Below are 19,542 nucleotides of genomic sequence, written 5' to 3'. Positions count from 1 at the left end.
CCCTAAAAACTCCAGAGAGGGATACAGGAATTTCAACTGATTTCACTGCACTTGGCGAGAAACACTGGCATTCACTGTGAGCTTTTAGACTCCAGAACTGTTTCCCTGACCACTTTCTTCTATTTGGGTAAAACAGAAAACTAAAAATAACCATACTGCTTACTTTGCCTCTGAAAATATTTAAACTATTTCTCATATCACATTTTATACCAATTATGTCATCCATAGTTACTGAAAGCTTTGTTCTGATGTGGTAAATAGAATGGTTGTTATTTACAAACTTTGATTTCTAACGGCTGACTGAGGTCAAATAAGGCCCTATACGATTAGACTGCCACATCATTGAATTCAGTGACATTCAGCAAATTACAGCAGTCTTGGATCTGTGAGTTGGAGATAATGTGTCTCATATTGTTTCAGAGATATGCTCTGTTTCAGCCAATTCATATCAAGGGAGCACATAGGTAAAGGTGTAATTGGACTGTCTGTTCCACTCAAACATCTAAAATCTTTCACCAGAGTTGTGGACTGTGCCTTTAAAAATGTTATCTGTCAGGAGACCATGACATTGTTGAATGCAGGATGATGATTTGGTGTGTGCTCTAGCCTGATGTCTGCCTGGGCATGAGTAAGGTAAGGTAGCCTACCACATGCTCCTCCTTTCGTGGTTCATTAGAGGCACAACTTTGAGTGTACTTACTCCTGTGTGTGTCTTTCCCATTTGAAGTGTGTACACTACCACCTAGTGGATGCTTGCATCAGAACAGCCACAATTTCTTGGACATGATTTCATGTTTTATTTGCACATTTCCATCACATGTGACCCTGTGTATATTCATGTTTAGGGTATAATTGATACATTTTCAGAGAAATCAGTCATTATTATTATAGCATTCATTATTGACCCTGAGAGAGGGTCAATCCTCCCAGGTGCTGTCCATGGGCTGCAATGACCACTGTGTGGCCTCTACCTCTACCGCAAAACGTCTCGCTCTCACACCATTTTCACCATGATTCTGCAGTCCAAGGAGACCAATGGGGAGGTCAACATCTGGTCATCGCAGTTTAAGCTGGTGGACCTGGCTGGGTCAGAGAGACAGAATGACACACATGCTGAGGGCTCCAGCTTAAAGGTGAGTTGGTATCAGTGGGAATACTGTATTGTGGCCGTGTTACCGGTAATAACATTTTGGTTAAGGCCCCATGACTCATGTGTGTTTGGTGTTTGGTACCAGTGTGTTCTTCAAGAAGAGAGCAGCATCAATCAGCCTTTGATGTGCTGGAGTCAGGTGATCATGCGTCTGGGGGATGTGTCCACTGGGAAGACCCGACACATCTGCTACCGTGACTCCAATCTCACCTTCCTGCTGAAGGTGGATTCAAATGTTATCAGAAATGTGGGTGTGCAAGAAAACCGCACAGCTTAGTTCAACACTGAAAATTTAGCATATGAGACAAAATTGTTACACAAGATAGAACTTATTTCTGCCCATAAGAGCAACTCTAGGTTTTTTTTTGTTTCAGTAGATTATCTGGTAAACCCAAACCCACCTTGTGCCCCAGTTACTCAGACAGCCTATTTCCACTTGAGAAACATTGCCAAAGTGCGGCCCTTTTTAACTCAACAAGATGCAGAAAAAACTAATTCATGCCTTTATCACTAGCAGGTTAGACTACTGCAATGCACTTTTCACTGGTCTTCCCAAAAAACATCTAAAGAAATTGGCACTCATACAGAACTCTGCGGCTAGACTTTTAACTAAAACCAAGAAGAGAGAACACATCACCCCTGTGTTGGCTGAACTGCACTGGCTCCCTATTTCCTATATAATTGATTTTAAGGTTATGTTAATTACAAAGCTCTGAATGGCATAGAACCTTCATATATCTCAGAGCTTTTAATATCTTACCAACCACAAAGGAAACTTAGATCATCCAATTGTAATCTTTTAATCGTACCCAAAGTGCTCCACAAGCAAAGTGGAGAAGCTGCTTTTATCCATTATCCCCCAAATCTATGGAACACCCTCCCTCTGTACATCAAGCAGGCGAGTTCAGTAAATATTTTTTAAAAAGATCTGAAAACATACCTGTATAGGAAAGCTTTTAGTTAACTCATCTTATCCTGTAGACTACTTTTTCAGATTATTCTACATCTGCTACTATTGGAGGGCGCAGCCAGCCAGAAGCAGATGGTCTCCCCCTATCAAGTCAGGTTCTGCTCAAGGTTTCTTCCTGGAATATGGGAGTTTTTCCTTGCCACAGTTGCCATATGGCGTGCTTGTGGGGGGTAAAGGGTTAAGGCTGCCAGTCTTATGACATGTTATTTTCTATATTTTTGATATGTTGCTGATTGGATCATAAACGGCCACAGCAATGAAGAAAAGTGATTGATAATGACTGACTGACTATTATTGTGTTACATGCTTCAAATGTAAAGCACTTTGAGCTGCATTCTGTGTACGAAAGGTGCTATACAAATAAAGCTTATTATTATTATTATTATTATTATTATTATTATTATAATTAAAAGTGATGCTGATTGTAAAAAAATCTTGTCCTTTTTTACTGAGAAGGTGGAGGCTATTAGAGCTTCTATTACTCCTGGTTCAAGTTAATTAGAGGACCCCATTCTCAACAATGTCTCATATGAAAGTGTCTTCCAGCCCTCTGTGAAGCGGCGGTCATATGGGTTTAGTCAGAGTTTTTTTCTTCCGGATTTTTCAGTAATTTTGTGTCAACGATTCCTGGGACACGGAAAGACCGGAGTGCATGAAACTTGGTGGGCAAGTATCCCCACAAAGATGACACGGAACCATTGTTTTTCATTTTGATCCGCCCAACTGGACCCCCCAAAAGGAGGGTAGGCCGGACACAGTTTTTTGTGAATATCTAAGAACCGTAGGGTCTAGGAGGATCTTTTTTTTTTTTAGTATGTTGGTCAAATGGTCAAATGGACAAGGGGCCATGTCAACCCATCCCATAACCCCTCATTTGATGTATAGTGCCACCTAGTTAAAAATTAAAAAGCAAAAATGAGGTGTAAGCGCAGGTATCTCTGGCTGACAGGGTCAAAACTGCACAAAATTGGAGGTGTAGGATCATTCTGACATCCTCTGAATGCATGCCAAGTTTCATGGAATTCCGCTCATGGGGGGGCCATACAATAAATTAATTTATGTGTAAATTTGAGTGACTACACCAACTGGCCTGTAAATGGCCGGACACAGTTTTCTGTGAATATCTCGAGAACCGTAGGGCCTACGATGACCAATTTTTTTTGTATGTTGGCCTCCAGGGGCCATGTCAACCCATTCCATATCCACTCATTTGATGTATAGCGCCACCTAGTTATAAATGAAACGGCAAAAACGAGGCATTGTAATTGCAGGTCTTTAGCTGACAGGTTTTGTGGAATTCCGTTCATGGGGGGGGGGCATACAATAATACAATAAATTAATATTATGTGTACATTTAGTAACTGTACACTATGCATGCACACACACACACACACACACACACACACACACACACACACACACACACACACACACACACACACACACACACACACACATAAAAACACAAACATGCAGGCAAGCAGGCACACACACACTTACACACCTGTCCCATACCTCAGTTTCCATCAGTTGCTTCCAGGAAAGCCCAAGTTTATTTTACCCTCAAAAATAGGTAATTGAACACTGTGTTCATAAATTAATAAATCGTAAAATTGATTTTTATTCCTCTGGCTGTTGCAATTGATATCAATGATTAATATGAATGCCCTCAGTAAAAAAGCACAACAAACAGAACGCAAACAGTTACAAACAGTCACGCACTCGGCTTCATAAGATGTCGTGTGCCAGCGGGACCGCGCTGACCACCGGGTGGCGTGGCGTAAAAGATGCAACCCAAAGCGCTCCACATATAGGCTAAGACATTGTCAGCGTAACAGAAAGAGAGATCGCGGAAACGGTGGCTGGTGCATGAGGCCAGATTCGAACCGGCGATGCAATTCTTAAAGTGCTGTATAGCACAGCGCTGCCTTTTCTATGTGTGCCACGGAGACGCTGATTAATGCAGTGCCCATTATATACATGATTAGAGTCTCGTGACGCCGGCTACTGCGTGTAGGTCAAAGTCCGCTGCTCGGTGACATTCCCCTATTTTGTAAAATTGATTTTTATTCCTCTGGGTGTTGCAATTGATATCAATAATTAATATGGTTGCCCTCAGTAAAAAAAGCACAACAAACAAGACGCAAACAGTTACAAACAGTCAGGTAGGCTACTTGGCTTCATACAATGTCGCGGGCCATCGGGAACGCGATGACCAGCGGGCGGCGTCCCGTAAAACAGCGTGAGATCGCGGAAACGGCCGTTTCGAACCGGCATGCAATTCTTAAAGTGCCATAGCACAGCGCTGCCTTTTCTATGTGTGCCACGGAGACGCTGATTAATGCAGTGCCCATTATATACATGATTAGAGTCTCGTGACGCCGGCTACTCCGTGTAGGTCAAAGTCCGCTGCTCGGCGACATTCCCCTATTTTGTAAAATTGATTTTTATTCCTCTGGGTGTTGCAATTGATATCAATAATTAATATGATTGCCCTCAGTAAAAAAGCACAACAAACAGAACGCAAACAGTTAAAAACAGTCACGCACTCGGCTTCATAAGATGTCGCGTGCCAGCGGGACCGCGCTGACCACCGGGCGGCGTGGCGTAAAAGAACGGGAGATCGCCGGTTGGGTGTGAAAAAGACCCGCACCACCCCTCTGCATCCACAAAGTGATGGACTCGTGGAGCGATTTAATCACATCCTCACCACCCAGCTTGCAATTCTAACCAGCACACACCAGCGCGACTGGGACCAGCACCTTCCCCTTGTTCTCTGGTCGTACAGGACAGCCGTCCAGGAGTCAACAGGTTGCACCCCTGCTGCCCTCATGTTTGAGAGGGAGCTACGAACACCTGTGGATTTGGTGTTTGGTGCTCCACCAGAGCCAGAGATCCAGGGAGGCAACAGCATGGAACATCTATGCAGGTAGTGGGACAGGCTGAGAACTGTCCATGAACTTGCTCGTACAGCACAAGGAGAAGCTGCGGCAAAACAAAAATGGGCATATGACACCCGCAGCAACCATAGAGACTTTGTTGTTGGAGACAAAGTCTGGGTTCACTGTCCCGTTAGGAAGAAGGGACTGTCACCTAAACTCTGCAGTCACTGGCAAGGGCCATGCGAGGTACTTAAAATGGGTGGTGTACAGCAGTGGTTCTTAACTGGTGGGTCGGGACCCAAAAGTGGGTCGCGGAACCTTTCTTTTATTGGGTCGCGGAGCTTGTGGTTAAAAAAAAAAGAAGAAATCGCCCATTTCAAATAGACTTAAATTGAGACGAAATGGTGCAGAATCAACAGTGTGCGATATTCACAATTGCTGGAACATGAGTGAAAATACCTCATAATAAAGTACACCTGTCAAAGACAGACCTGTCAAGTACTTTAAGGTGACATCAGGAGTTGGAGACTTCACAAATGTAATGCCAAACAGCATGTTCCAAACAAATAGGCCTACAGGCACTTCGCCTTTCTTAGCATGTAGCTCACCAAATCTGTTGTCTTGAACGCTATAAAATATATATGGGTCGTGACTTCATGAACAACGGAAATTGTGGGTCCCAAAGCCAGACCAGTTAAGAACCACTGGTGTACAGGGTGCGCATGAATGGTCGTCGACGTCGCATGGTGGTTCTCCACCGTGATCACTTGGCCCCATATCAGCCTTTGGCTGAGCCAGCTGTGACTGCAGGTGAGGACAGAGACTGCAGCGGCCCTACATTCCCCCTGACTCAATCTCAGCCGCCGAGTCCAATGAGGAATGCGTCAAGAGACCCTCTGGCCTCTGCTCCTCTGCCTTCTCAGACCACTGCTGCCTCTCCGCCACGCACACCACTACCAACTGGGCGCCCGCGGCACCAGCAGAGACTTCCATCAGCCCTGCAGGACTTTGTGTGTAGACTTTGGGAGTCGCCCGGGACGGCTGACTCCATAGGTGGGAGCAATGTGATGACTGAGGAAACCTCTGAGCTTCCTGGTTAGAACTCCTTATCAACGAGTCCATAGCAACCAATTCATGTGTTGAATTTGCCATTACCCAGTGTGCTTTGTTTAATGGTCTCAATGTTTTATTGTTTTATTTCATGTGGATATTAGTTATTAGAGGTGTAACTGTGTTTTTGCAGTGATGCAGGAATTGTGCATTCATGTTCATGCTTGTGTGTTTCCACAATGTTGTTCTTTAGCTGTGCTGAAATGGCCACCCTTTTGGTGGAGTGTGTTGTGTAGGATGACAAGCCAGAATGTAAGTCATGTAGGTTGAGGTTGTTAAAAGCAAATGACTGACTTGTTTTGTGAAACATCATTAAAAGTGAAAATCATCACAATATAAATGCCCTCAGTAAAAAAGCACAACAAACAGAAAGCAAACAATTACAAACGGTCACGCACATCATAAGATTTCGCGTGGCAGCCTGCACTCACGAACGAGCTGACCACTGGACGGCCTAGCGTAAAACAGGAGAGCGAGAGACACCGGCCGCAACGGCAGCCGAAGCATCAAGCCGGATTCTGGCACAATTCTTAATGTGCTCAACACAGCATGGTCTTCTCAATAGTGCCACGCAGGAGCTGCTCAACGTAGTGCTCTGTATTATTAGTCTCGTGACACTGGCTATTGCATATAGCAAAGTCCGCCGCGCAGAGGCGTCCTCCTTTTTCGTAAAATTAGTGCAGATTAATCGATTCCGTATGACCTTTGACCCCGAGCCGTTCTAGTCAGTAAAAATTAGACTGTAAAATGAAGGAGAGAGAAGAAAACGTGCTGCCTGGATCATTGATTGGAACATTTACTTTTAAAAAACGGCCTAATGGTGTTGATAAAAAAAGTGTTGAAAATGAAAGTCCCCTGCAATGTCTGCAGCAAGGAATTGCATATCACCGGAGTCAACTCATCAACTCTAGTCACAATGCAAAGAAATAAGTGTTGACATTGAGGGGAGTGTTAATATATTTTCACTGTGTCCTCAAGGTTATATCTGTGGCCTGAAATGCCTTGTATGTGAAAAAAAAACTTTAGCCTACTTTATTTTGAATTTATATGAATTTGAAGCACTTTGAATTTATTTCCTCAACATAGGTCATATCATAGATTATTATGGCAATTATTTGAACAGTGAAAATAATAATAAGAGTTTTTGAACTTTAGTCACTAATGCTGATTATTCAAGGATTCATTTGAATACTTTCACAGCAAAAATTATTTATGCGATTAATTTAGATTAATTAATTACAGAGTATGTAATTAATTAGATTTTTTTTTTTTTAAATCAATTGACAGTCCTAATATTTATATATATATATATATATATATATATATATATATATATATATATATATATATATATATATATATATATATATATATAATCATATTACATATTACATATTACATATTCTCTACCACAACAGAAGAAACAGATGTTGGCTAGCGGGGAGAAAGAGTAAATTGACCCGCATGGGACGTGCTGACGTGTGAATTGCAGCAGAGATCAGAAGTCAGAGGCCATGTCTGAAGGCAGAGGGTGGACCACTGCTCATCTGAAACAGGAAACTCAGGGTTTCCATATCCAGTGTCAAAAGGCAGATATGTTTGGAGTGGTGAATAACCCACTAGAGACGTATGCCAAATTTCTTGTTTTTGTCCATGAGAGAGGAGAGTATGGAGATGGTGATTACCCACATAACAGCAATGATTAAAGTTATAGTGCAGATGATTTGCAACAAAACCAAGCAGTTTGGCACAGCAACAAATCCACCTGTCACAGTGAACATCTGGTAAGATTCGCTATACCAGAAAGCATGTGAAGCAGGCAGGACTCAGTGTCTTCAGAACACTGTAGACCATCTTCTGAACCTGCAGCAACACCTGTACCTGCGTCAAGTCCATCTAGTGAGACTCGTTCAGCAGCAACTGCTGCCAGCACAGATCAGTGCCTCTTCTATCAGAAGCAGACAAAAGAGCGTTTTCATGAGTCATATTTCAACATGAAACATGAACGTTCAACATGGTAAAAAGAGATATGATGAGGGTAAGGAATTTGAAAAGCAAGAACAATGTTGGCATAGTCAGATATCAGATATTGAGTTTGTCAGCCTAGTTTGCTCCAGCCTGAAAGCTGGAGAATTCCACAACATGACTGACCTTAAGTCAGTCTACTTCAGCATCTTTGAACGTAACAGTGCACAATGTACAGCCAACTACAATAGCCATCAAGAGCATAATCACGTTCATAATCATAATCATAGTCATAGCGACGTTACCCAGATCTAGTGTGTTTGTCTGTGTGATGCTGCCATAGACGATTTTTGAATCATGCGCCAGACCACACCTTAGGTTGCTAATTACGACACACATGGGCGCAAGGCTTAATAAAAGTGGAGCGCATGGCGAAAAATCATCACATTATTAAGTGTAAGATAAGAATAAGCTTTGCGCCACTTTGCGCCAGGTGCATGATAGATCCCATTAGGTTGTTGGGGAATAGTAATAATCCAGCAGCATCAGTATTAAAATATCAAACAAAGGCTAAGGGTTTAGATGGGACATAGGCCTACATAATTTATCAGAACAGTACGGCATCAAAGAGTTAGAGTTTAGTCCTGCAATAATTGAATGAAGTTACTCGCTGGATGCTTCCAGTTCCAGAAGTAACTTTAAAAGAAAAGAGAGAACACCCAGATGATCAGAGTTTTGCATGGTATGGTGAAAGATATTTGTCTTCTTCATTTTAAGGTTTTGTTAAAATTTACACAGATGGATCAAAAAAACAAAATGGTCATTGTGGTGTAGGAATTTACCTTCCTGAATTTAAAAGAGGTCTGAAGTGGGCTATATACATTTTCAGTGGTTCTTAACTAGTGGGTCGGGACCCAAAAGTGGGTCATGGAACCGCTCTGGGTGGGTCGCGGAGCTTGTGGTTTAAAAAATAAAAAATAAAAAATCGCCCATTTCAAATGTTACCCCTTATCTGATATATTATTGGACCTTTATTTTTATAGACGTATTTACTATTTGTATGTCAGTCTTTGCCATGGATATAGACAAGATAGTAGGATATGGATTGACTTAAATTGAGATGAAATGGGACAGAAACCCAGAAACCAGTGTGTGATGTTCACAATTGCTGGCACATAGAAAATACCACATAAAAAAAGCACCCCTGTCAAAGACAAACCTGTCGAGCACTTTGAAAGGTGACATCAAATTTCCCTCGTAGGATCAAAAGAGTATATATACTTATCAGGAGTTGAAGACTTCACAAATGTAATGCCAAACATCAGAATGTTCCAAACAAGTATGCCTACAGGCACTTCACTTCTTAGCTCACCGTATCTGTTAGCTTGATCGCTAAAAAAATATATGGGTTGGGATTTAATTAATAGGATCATGGAATTGTGGGTCCCACAGCCAGACCAGTTAAGAACTGGATTAAATAATAACCTCTCAGTATATTCAATTGAAATGACTGGTAATAACAGATGCTCAGATTCAGTGGTTGTATTGCAGAGCTTTGAAAGTGGTGTTTCAGTCAGAGATGATCTAGTAGGTTAGACATATGTTAAGTATTCAAAGCCTAGGAATTACAGGTCAGTTCTGTAGGGTTCCAGCATGCATGAAAAGGCAGATGATTTAGCTAAAGGCACTAAAAAATAAATAGAAATTCAGGTTCCAATAGGGAAAGGAGAAGCAAAAGCTAAAATAAATTGAAATAACAACGAAGTGGCAAGAAGAATGGGAAGCAGAACCTAGGTACTATACAACATTCAAAAACAGGTTGGAGGAAAAATAATTAAGAATAAGGAAGAAATACTCAAGATTAAGCATGGGACATAGCCTACAGGATTGAATGCAGCACTGAAGCCGGTAGGAAAAGGAAATGGTTTATGCACAGAATGTCATACACCGGAATATGTGGAATTTTTTTTTAGATGTAGGAGGTACAGAGAGCAGAGGAGTTGGTGACACTCTGAGCTACAGTTCTCGAGGTCAGAGGAGAGGCAGGAAAGTAGAAGAAGTGACTCACCCACGCCACTCACAGCCACAGCGTACAAAAATTGTCCCTTGGAATTACACAGTTTTATGAGTAGTTCTGAGATTTTGAGCTTCAACGTTTTAGAATTCCATAGCCGACACACTTCATCTCACCTTCTTTAATTGTCACAGAATAAGAATAGTATGTCATTAACTAAATTTTGACCAAAAATTCATATAGAACAGTGGTTCTCAAACTGAGTACCATTGGTGGTACGCGGACTCTATGGTCCACTCCATGCAGGAGTCTCCGAGATGTTTTTTTTCTTTCATAAAGATGAAATAATTACTACAAATGATAAAATCAAAATATGTATAGGCCTACAATAAAAAAAACCTTGATGGAGTTAAATTTAAACTAGTTTTTTTTAATTATGTAAAACATAGGGCCTAGGCTACAATGTAAAATTGGTCTAGTAGCATATTTTAATATCATATGGTGGTACTTGGAGGTGGTATTCATTGTGAAAAGTTTAGAACATTATAATTCTGAGGGGGCGTAATGAACCATATAGGCTACTAATAGCCCAGTGGTTTTCAAAGTGGGGGCCGCGAGGTGGTGCCAGAGAGGCCTCAGCAAGTTGAATGGAAAAATAAAAGCAACAAATAAATACATTTAAAAAATACAATGCCATTATAATAATTTGTCGACTATCTCGATAAAGTATTTGGAGGGCCTTGTCGTCGGAAAGTTTGGGATCCCCTGGTATAGCCTACAGTATGTAATGAACTAATGAATAACAGAATAAATTCCGACTTTTATTCTGAAGGATTAGTGAAATTCTTTGGTCGTTATCCGCTGCTGCTGAAGTGTCTATCTCGCTTTCCCGCGTGAAGTTCGTACTCTGTAAGTTACTTGACGTTACTTTCTCAAAATATTTGTCAGTGAGGTGTAAAACATCGAGAAACTGTCCACTCATAACGATAGTAAAGCCTATATCTGTATGCTACGAGGGAATTGCACTCCAGAAGGTAAATGGATGAGAATAATATTGTATATGTTCTAAGGTAAACCTATGAGGTGGACTCCTGTGTGTATAAACATCTACGTCTTAACGTTTACGTTACCAACATTACGTTAGCTTGTTCCACTGAGCCAAAATATAATAGACACCCTAACGTCAAGCCCAACTTGGTTCACAGATGCTGTGTCTCAAACCCTATCTTTTAGCTGCTACTGTCTATGCTCAAACAGCATACTTCCGTCCGTAACTTAGCAGCTAACGTACACTGTTAGTGTGCACTGCGCTTACTTGCGTTGTGCCCACTGTATTGTCCCAATATCTGCACTATACTTCAACTAAGTATTTGAAGTGTGCACGTAGGCGGTTTGAATCGTTGTGTGACGGTCAACTAATTGCAAGCTATTGGATAGAAGTAGTGCTGTATTTGATACTGCTGGGTCGGACCGCTGTCACGCTATCCGGAGAAATATTGTTTGGTCACCGCTATTGACCGATTTGCGGCCCCCATTGACTTCTTTTGAACACATGTAAACAAGGTTTAGGTCACAGGTTACCTTGGCGGCCGTTATCCCTAACTTGTTAGTTAATTACATTAAAAAACATACCTATATATTACATCACAATTAATAAATGAACGAAGTAAAAAAAACAAAAAAACACAATATATCAGAGGAATTACAATAATTATGGCGCTATTGTGCTGCACGGCCACCAGATGACGCCATTTCACTCCTTGCTTATACATCCAAAAAAGGCCCGAAGTGCAGTGAAATGGCGCCATCTAGTGGCTTGAAATATGTAATGTAGCCCATTAAATTTATTAGAAAAGAAGCGACCGTCGAATAATCTTTGTTTTTTCTTTTTAAACTTAGTACCTTTATAAATTGTGGAGTATTATTAAGGTACGTTTTGGAATGTAATTACATTACATTACATTTAGCAGACACTTCTTGACCAAAGTGACATATGTCAGCCATATTACAAGGGATCACATTGTCCCCAGAGCAACTTGGGGTTAAGTGCCTTGCTCAAGGGCACAACGGTGGAAGCCGGGAATTGACCCGACAAACTTTCAGGCTACTGCACGCTAGCCCAGCTCCTTAACCACTACACTACCACCGCCCTGCCATTCGACTGACATTCGACATTAAAAGACCACAAATTTAGGCAATGGGCACAGGGGTCTTAGGGGCTGAGCGACGCTTTGCATAAAATTTCTCCTCACTGCTTAAGCAGTTGTTATTCCTGCTCTATGTACGTTGTACCAAAATGTAGTTTATTATCAAAGTGAAATGGTTGCTGGCATAAGTCAGCGGCGTTAGTTTAACCACATAATTGACGTTTTGTTTACATGTGTTGAATGGAAGTCAATGGGAGCCGGAAATCTGTAAATACCGGTTACCAAAGATTATTTCTCCGGATAGCGAGACGGTGGTCCGGGAGTCCTTTCTCGAGAGAAAGTGACGTTCGCTTGCTCCAAGATCATGAGGAACAAGCGTTGTAACATTACACTCTAACGTTATATCTACAACAGTAGCGGAGATTTGGGGGGGGCTGCGGCGCGAACAACCCGGGGCCTCACCGCTAGGGGGGGCCCCCCACTGGTAGGATTTTTTTTTTTTTTTTAAATACAGTTTATTGACCACATATCCATTCGGAATTGTTTACTACTTAAATGTTCAATACAAATATATGTAGGCTGGGTTAGGCATAGTTTTTGTCTGTTTAACACAGCCAGAGAGCTGGCTATACTGTGTGAGGGAACTACGGATTTTGATAGGGGAAGAGTTCGTAAGAAAAAGCGTTTGTGTTCAGATGAACACACAGATGAGATTTTAGAAGACAGCAGGGACAGATTCAGAGTCGATGTGCTTTACTACATACTTGACGTCTTTGTTTCTCAGTTTGAACATCGATTTGCAGATTTCAAAAGAATGGCTGGAAAATTTGCTGCTCTGAACCCGAAACATTTTACTCTACCTGATGCGCCTGATAAAGTTAGAGCTTGCGGACTTTTATTCACAGGATCTATCCAATGCCGACGAAGTGGTTAATGAATTTGTTACATTTTGTGCAATGTACAGTGAGCTGTGCATGCATTTAAACACCCACATAATCCTCCCATTTCTCATCGCAAACGACATGGATCGGGCTTTTCCTAATCTTGCCATTCTTTATCGTATTTACTTGACGATTCCAATTAGCAGTGCGAAGGCAGAGAGAAGTTTTAGCCGACTGAAACTCTTTAAGAGCTTCTTGCGCTCCACCATGAGTCGCGGCTGTCAGACTTAGCGCTCCTCTGTATCGAGAGAGACATTGAGGTCAATAAGGATAAAGTTATTGACAGATTTGCAAACATGAAGAAGATGAAACTCAAAATAGATTAAATGTTTTTTGCAGTGTGCATGTCCTTTTAGGCCTGTAAAGCTACGTGTCTGTTTTTTCCTTTGTTGAGAAATTCTTAAAAGTGGGCCAACATCTCCCGCCCCCCCTCACACAATACCCGAGCTCCGCCCCTGATCTACAATGTAGTTTGGCATAATTAGTATTCTATTGCAAGGGCAAACAAAATTAGCTTGGTTACATTAAAAATACCCAAGACCGAGGTGTAAAGATTCAGTGGGGATCTAGAATACAGGGCAGAAAAGTTGTCAGAGTGACAACACGTCTTGTATGTGTAACTGTTACGTTATCAAATAATACAAACAAGATTGATGAAAAAAGCAGTTACATATAACTTGTCTTTCACGTTTTAGAATGTCTTCAACTTCCGCCATTTCTCCTGTCCTGTTCTTGGACTGTAAAGGAGAGCAGATGCGCTTCTACATTCGTCCGGGTCCTGCAAAAGCCCAACTTCGTGATATGATTTATGCTGGGGGTGGGTGTCTAACCCGTTTCCGGGAACCTGGTGCCCTTCTGCTTGCAGATCCGAAGGAGATAACTGACATCACCAACAATAGCGGAGAACTTTATGTCTCTACCCAGTACATTTGGGACTGTGTGAAGAAGAACCAGCAATTGGATGAGATGAATTACAGGCTGAGCACCACACAAAACATCCAGACGAGATCACTGCGATCTAAAGAAGCAGCGGTTGGACGAATGGGTTACACGACAGATGAGGACGAAGCGATTTTGAACTACATATCAAAGCGTCAGAAAGAGGCACGAGGCAACAGTGTATGGCAGCTTATGGAAAAGCAGAAGATTACGCCCCACAGCTGGCAGTCTATGAAAGACCGTTATCTCAAACACTTAAGGGACAGGCCACCAAAGGGCAAGATGGGGCAATTGGAGTTTGTGTCCATGCCTAAGCCTCACAAAGATACTGCACAGCAAGTGCTATTGGATAATGACATCCCTGTTCAGTTACCTGTGAATGAGCCTGCCACCTTGTCTGGAGCTGAGTCTGAGTCAGCTGTAGTTGAAGGGGTAGCAGTAGATCATCCTCCAGAAGAAAGGCCTGAACATCCTGCTGAAGAGGCACTAGATGGAGATGGAATTGGAGCTTCTGCTACAGGGCAACAGACACCTGGAGAATGCCCTGAGGGAGACGTGGTAGTAGTGCCTGAAGATGAACCCTCTCTTAAGAGATCCAGACTTGATGCAGATGAAGGGGGTGGAAATCAAGGGATGAGTGGTGAGTCCTGCACTATTTAGGCTACGTTAGTTTCAGTCAGGGCTCGACAGTAACGGTTGCCCAGCAACCACATTATGACGAGTGACAACCTCAACAAAATTTCCCCACCAAAATGTCCCCACATGTTCTTTTGAAGTAACATGCGTGTGCGCAAGGCATGCTTCTAGAGCCTACTCCCCTAGCCTGTGGCTGTGCGTCTTTTCTCCTCACACATGTATGTGCAGCTGTCGTGCCATAAACAGAGAGACATGGCTGCTAGTTTAAGTGATGCATAACTCATAATAATAGGCTAATATCAAGTTGATTTGCTCACTTGCATCTCAAGTTTTTGTTGCTAACCTACCTAGGCTATGGGATTTAGGTAATTTAAGCCTGCTATTGGGTTTAACGTCATTTAGAAATAGGCAACTTAACCTTGGCAAACTTTTACATCTGGAGAGAGCACCTTGCTAACTATCCCGCTAGCTCAGGTCATGTCTGTCATTCGTGTAGTGGTCACTAAAATCATTAATGAACATTGCAAAACACTTCCCATGATCCCATTAAGATTTTCTTTGACTTGTTAGTTTTTTGAACATTTATTTTATCTAATGACATAGAAAACATAATGTATTGCATCCACCTTACTCACCATGCACAACTATTATTCACTAGCCTAAAACCGTGAGACTCTTAGACAGTAAAAGATAGGGTGAGACTAAAGGCTAATTACTCATGCATTTCTTAAAGTGACAGGCACTCAATTACACCTACACACAACCAATTGCGCACTCAATTAGCCCTACACACCACATTAAACATAGATACAGACAGTATATGTATCTATGACCTAAAGATATGCCTACTGTAAGTGTAATAGTTTAAAAATCAATATGAAGTATTCAAATTACTACATATTTTTAGCCTAGAAATCTAGAAGCACCCTAGAGCAAAAAAAAATTAAACTTCCATCAGGCCAATCAAATCGTGTATAGAGTTGTTAGGCGGGCTTAATATAACGATTGATGGCAGAGTTGCAACGGTTTGGCTTGAATTCCCTGCTACTTGAAAACAAATAAGATAATGTTGCTGTTGGCGAACAGTGTGACACGAGTTAAGCTTTTATTAAGTTGGCAAAAGTTTGAATTAGCCAACTAGCTCCGCTGGTGGGAAACCATAGGACTCATAGCGCTGTCCTATTGCATGCAGAGGAAATTTGAAAGACAACCGATTATCCCGCCCCTCGGACTGAGCACTGGGAACGGTGAGTGCCCAGACCCTACATTTTAATGTGGGTTTGGCTCGTCAGGCTAACATATTTTAGCTACTAGTAATTATGCAGATTATAAAATACTATACATTATTAACAAAATATTTAAACTATAGTGAATTCCAAAATATGTGAAATAGAAACATATGTTATAAGCCATCATTTTCTGTGTGTGTTTGTGTGTGTGTGTGGAGAGATTCAAGCAGAATCTATAAACTCTATCTAATCTATACAATTTCGATAAACATTGAAAAACTTTTGATTGGCAATCAAAGCAGCATGAGAAAGCTGCAAAGCGATTGGTCGTGGCACAATGTGTGGAGGCAGGCGCTAACTAGTGTCATCCTTATTTTAGTGCACAAATAGAGAAAACTGAAAATAACAGGCCGTTAATAATGGGGCAACCATTTTTTGTCTTTGGCAAAACCTCATGCCTTGTTGCCCAGCTGGCAACCACTTTTAAAGGCTAATGTTGAACCCTGGTTTCAGTTGCAAATTCTGCTTATAATATATTTTTTGGTATGTGTTGTTTTCTATTTATATTTTTATCTGGTATTGTAATTGGGTCTGTCCATATATGTGCCTTGAGCAGTTTTCTAGGAGTTATCAGTTATCAAGATAAAACCAACCCAAATGTGGTGTCTTTTCCAATGAACTACTTTATTGATAGGCAGTGTTGGGAAGTATCAGAATACATGTATTCTGGATTATGAATTTAAAATACAAAATTTGAGTAACTGTTTAAATACAGTTACAATTTAAAAGGGTGGCATTTGGAATATTGATACATTTTACATCTTAAGTTATTATAACATGTAGGCCAAGGCCTTTCAAACTCAAATGCAAATATTCTTTTAGCCGCACCATGTAGCCTATGGATCTCCCACGTGGCTCCTTTCTCTTTTCCTCTCTGTTTATATTGATGGCCAGAAATGATTGTTTTAGGCTAGTGTAGCTTTGTGTTTATTGAGAGTGTAAAAAGGCATGTTACTACCCTTGTGCTGTTGACATTCATAAAAAAAGAAATCTGTGTATATTTTGTCTGTGTATATTTTGTTTAGGTTGATGTTGTATGTATTTAACATGAATGTTTGAAGCTTTTATAATAATGTTTGTGAAATGCAGGTCCTGGGAATGAGTTGACCCCTAAAGAAGGAGGTTTGCAATCATCAAAAACATCGACACCAACCAAGAGAGGACTGGGTATTCTTGACAGGGCAGTGAGGGAATTTCGTAATTCACTTTGGGTAAGAGGCTGACCTGAGGTGCGTTCAAATTCGCAAAACATAGGCAAATGTTTGTGAACGTTTGGAAACTGTTTTTTGTTTGTCTTGAATTCTTGGCGAATGTTTGAACACTGGCAAACAGTTTGAGGAGGTAGTTCTCTGCAAACATACAGTGGAGCTGGATGCATGCTGGACAAAGTGTTACCGTTACAATGGATTGAAACACCAGATTGTGTTTTTGAAGTGATGTTTTTCATTCACTTTGTATTTAAAGTGTAAATCTAGAGTAAAAACAACCTAGGGTTTATTTACGGTAGTTAACAACTTTATGCAAAATTATGTTAATTGGTACCGTTTTGAGCAAGACCGTTTATTTGCATTATCACTGCAGTGTTTCCCAAAGAATTGAATTCTATTTGTGGTGGTTGGTTTGCAGAATTCACTTGAAGGCAACAATTTTTTAACAAATTAGCACAGCGTGGTTAATACTAACCAGATTTAAGCACAATTTAGTACAACCTGAAAAATCATTGTGTGGTGGTCAGTGTTGATATTGTGGTGGGCCGCCACAAATAAGTCAATGTATGGGGAACACTGCACTGAATGGACTTACAGTGATGCTAACCGGGCAAGGTACCAAGTCGCTATTTCACTAACAATGCTCAAAATATAATTACACTTCTGTGGTAGTGTGGTGAGGGTTTCTACAGACAAAGTATTGTAAACTTTGAAAGTGTACAGAGAGGTTATAACAAGACCTATATGTAGGAAGAAAATGCAATGGGTTCCTGGTCAGTTATTGTCAAATCAGCAAGCACGTTCGATCTTGCAGTGCTGAACGCACACCACTATTTTTCTATGGACGTTAGATCAGGGGACTGAGATGGCAGAAGCTTGATTTTGTGTTCAGTAAACCATTTTTGTTTTGATATTTGTTTTGGTTTATTGACCTGATGAAGAATCTAATTATGACCCAATTTTAGTGTCTTGGCAGAGATTGACAGATTTCCATTGAAAATGTTGAGGTTTTTCTTGGGGTTCATTCCATGCACTTTAATAAGGTTCCCTAAAAACAGCCCCACAATATCAATTGTAAAATCAAAATTTTCATTGCAACTAATTTCATCCTTGGGGTGTATAGACTAATTAGAATGCATGTGTTTAATAGCCTGCAGAATTTTGTGTAAATATTTTGTCTGAAAAATCAGACTTGGTCTGTTTGTTACAGACTTTAAAGACATACAGCTACAGCTATTTATTATTATTGTGAATGAATAAGCATTCTTGGAAGGGTTGTAATCTGAATATTTTTTCTACATTCTATTGAGATAAATGACGTGGAGAGAAGAACTACTTTATGTTCCATACATCCTTGCTATTGAGTGACTATCTACCTTTAGAATTTAGTCAGCATGTCGTACTTTGTTAATTGGGTTCAACTCTTTTTGTTTTAGACTGAAGATAACAGTCGGCCTCAGATGACTGCCTCTATCCTTTCGCAGTCAGACAGTGAAACTGAGATATTTCATGAGGCTATGGAACAAGTGACTGGCTCACCTCCACAACAGAAGAAAAGTATGGGGTCAAAATGTAATAGTCATAAGACTGCTGAGTATGGGGAGAGCACCAAAACGTGTAATGTAAAGCAAAGTTCCTGCAGGAGCCACTTGTTCCTGTTAGAGGGCGAGTCACAAGAGGATGACTTTAGCCATACCTCACAGGAGGAGGGCTGTGCTCCACACCCTGTGAATTTGGAAGGAGAAAGGTTAGTCTTGGACTTGATGAAAGATTGCAGTAAGAACCTGCTTGACGTTACTAAATCACTGCTAAAGGCAAGCGGTGATGTTACATTAGCTCAGTGCCACCTTCTGCAGGGGACATTTCCTCGGCCACTGTGGAGTCAGAGGGAGGACCAGCTTCTGCTGTCAGAAGATCCAATCTCTAAGTGTCAACTTGAGGAGAAGTACGGAAAGGAGGGTGTGTGTGCCAGAGTCTCTTTCCTAAAATCAGAATGACTTTGAATCTGTTTTATTTGTAACAAATAACTGACAACTTTCAGTTCTATCTAAGTTTGTGTATTATTTTGCCTTTAAATTGTATATTGTACAGTGTGGAATTTCAAACAAATAATTAAAACATTTGGTATTTTGATGGGGAAAAAATGCATTTTTTACTGTACTTCCTATTCAGGGGCATGAAAATCTTTTTCATAGAACTGGCCAATAAGATAATGGCCATGATGACCATTGTTTGAGAGAAGTGTGACACAGATATAGCGGTGACATACGCATGAGATTCGCGTTTTTGTG

At 41.0% G+C, this 19,542-nt stretch overlaps 1 protein-coding gene across 3 annotated transcripts; it reads left to right on the top strand.

Annotated features, from left to right (window-relative positions):
- Window positions 1–10,922: 10,922 nt before the first annotated feature.
- LOC125302682 (telomeric repeat binding factor 2, interacting protein) lies at window positions 10,923–19,384 on the top strand. Of its 3 annotated transcripts, none has more exons than XM_048256010.1 (4): window positions 10,923–11,000; window positions 13,875–14,758; window positions 17,133–17,254; window positions 18,688–19,384. In XM_048256010.1, exons 2-4 carry the CDS (start codon window positions 13,876–13,878, stop codon window positions 19,246–19,248), a joined length of 1,566 nt encoding a protein of 521 aa, XP_048111967.1. In that variant the 5' UTR covers window positions 10,923–11,000; window position 13,875; the 3' UTR covers window positions 19,249–19,384. The 3 variants fall into 3 exon arrangements, with proteins under 3 accessions (XP_048111967.1, XP_048111968.1, XP_048111966.1); XM_048256011.1 differs by having other exon boundaries at window positions 10,956–11,125; window positions 14,045–14,758; XM_048256009.1 differs by having other exon boundaries at window positions 10,956–11,125.
- The last annotated feature ends 158 nt before the right edge of the window (window positions 19,385–19,542 follow it).

The sequence above is a fragment of the Alosa alosa genome, chromosome 10 (assembly GCF_017589495.1).
Source record: "Alosa alosa isolate M-15738 ecotype Scorff River chromosome 10, AALO_Geno_1.1, whole genome shotgun sequence".
In the NCBI taxonomy this organism is placed as follows: Eukaryota; Metazoa; Chordata; class Actinopteri; order Clupeiformes; family Clupeidae; genus Alosa; species Alosa alosa.
The sequence above is the reverse complement of the archived record's forward strand: the minus strand, read 5'-3'. Positions and strand labels throughout refer to the sequence as shown.

What these genes read in the sequence shown, in the direction of transcription:
- LOC125302682 (XM_048256010.1), top strand. Translation starts at nt 13,876, where the DNA reads ATGTCTTCAACTTCCGCCATTTCTCCTGTCCTGTTCTTGGACTGTAAA. An exon ending in TGGAAATCAAGGGATGAGTG is followed by an intron (nt 14,759 to 17,132) that starts GTGAGTCCTGCA and finishes TGTGAAATGCAG; the next exon opens with GTCCTGGGAATGAGTTGACC. An exon ending in AATTTCGTAATTCACTTTGG is followed by an intron (nt 17,255 to 18,687) that starts GTAAGAGGCTGA and finishes TTTTTGTTTTAG; the next exon opens with ACTGAAGATAACAGTCGGCC.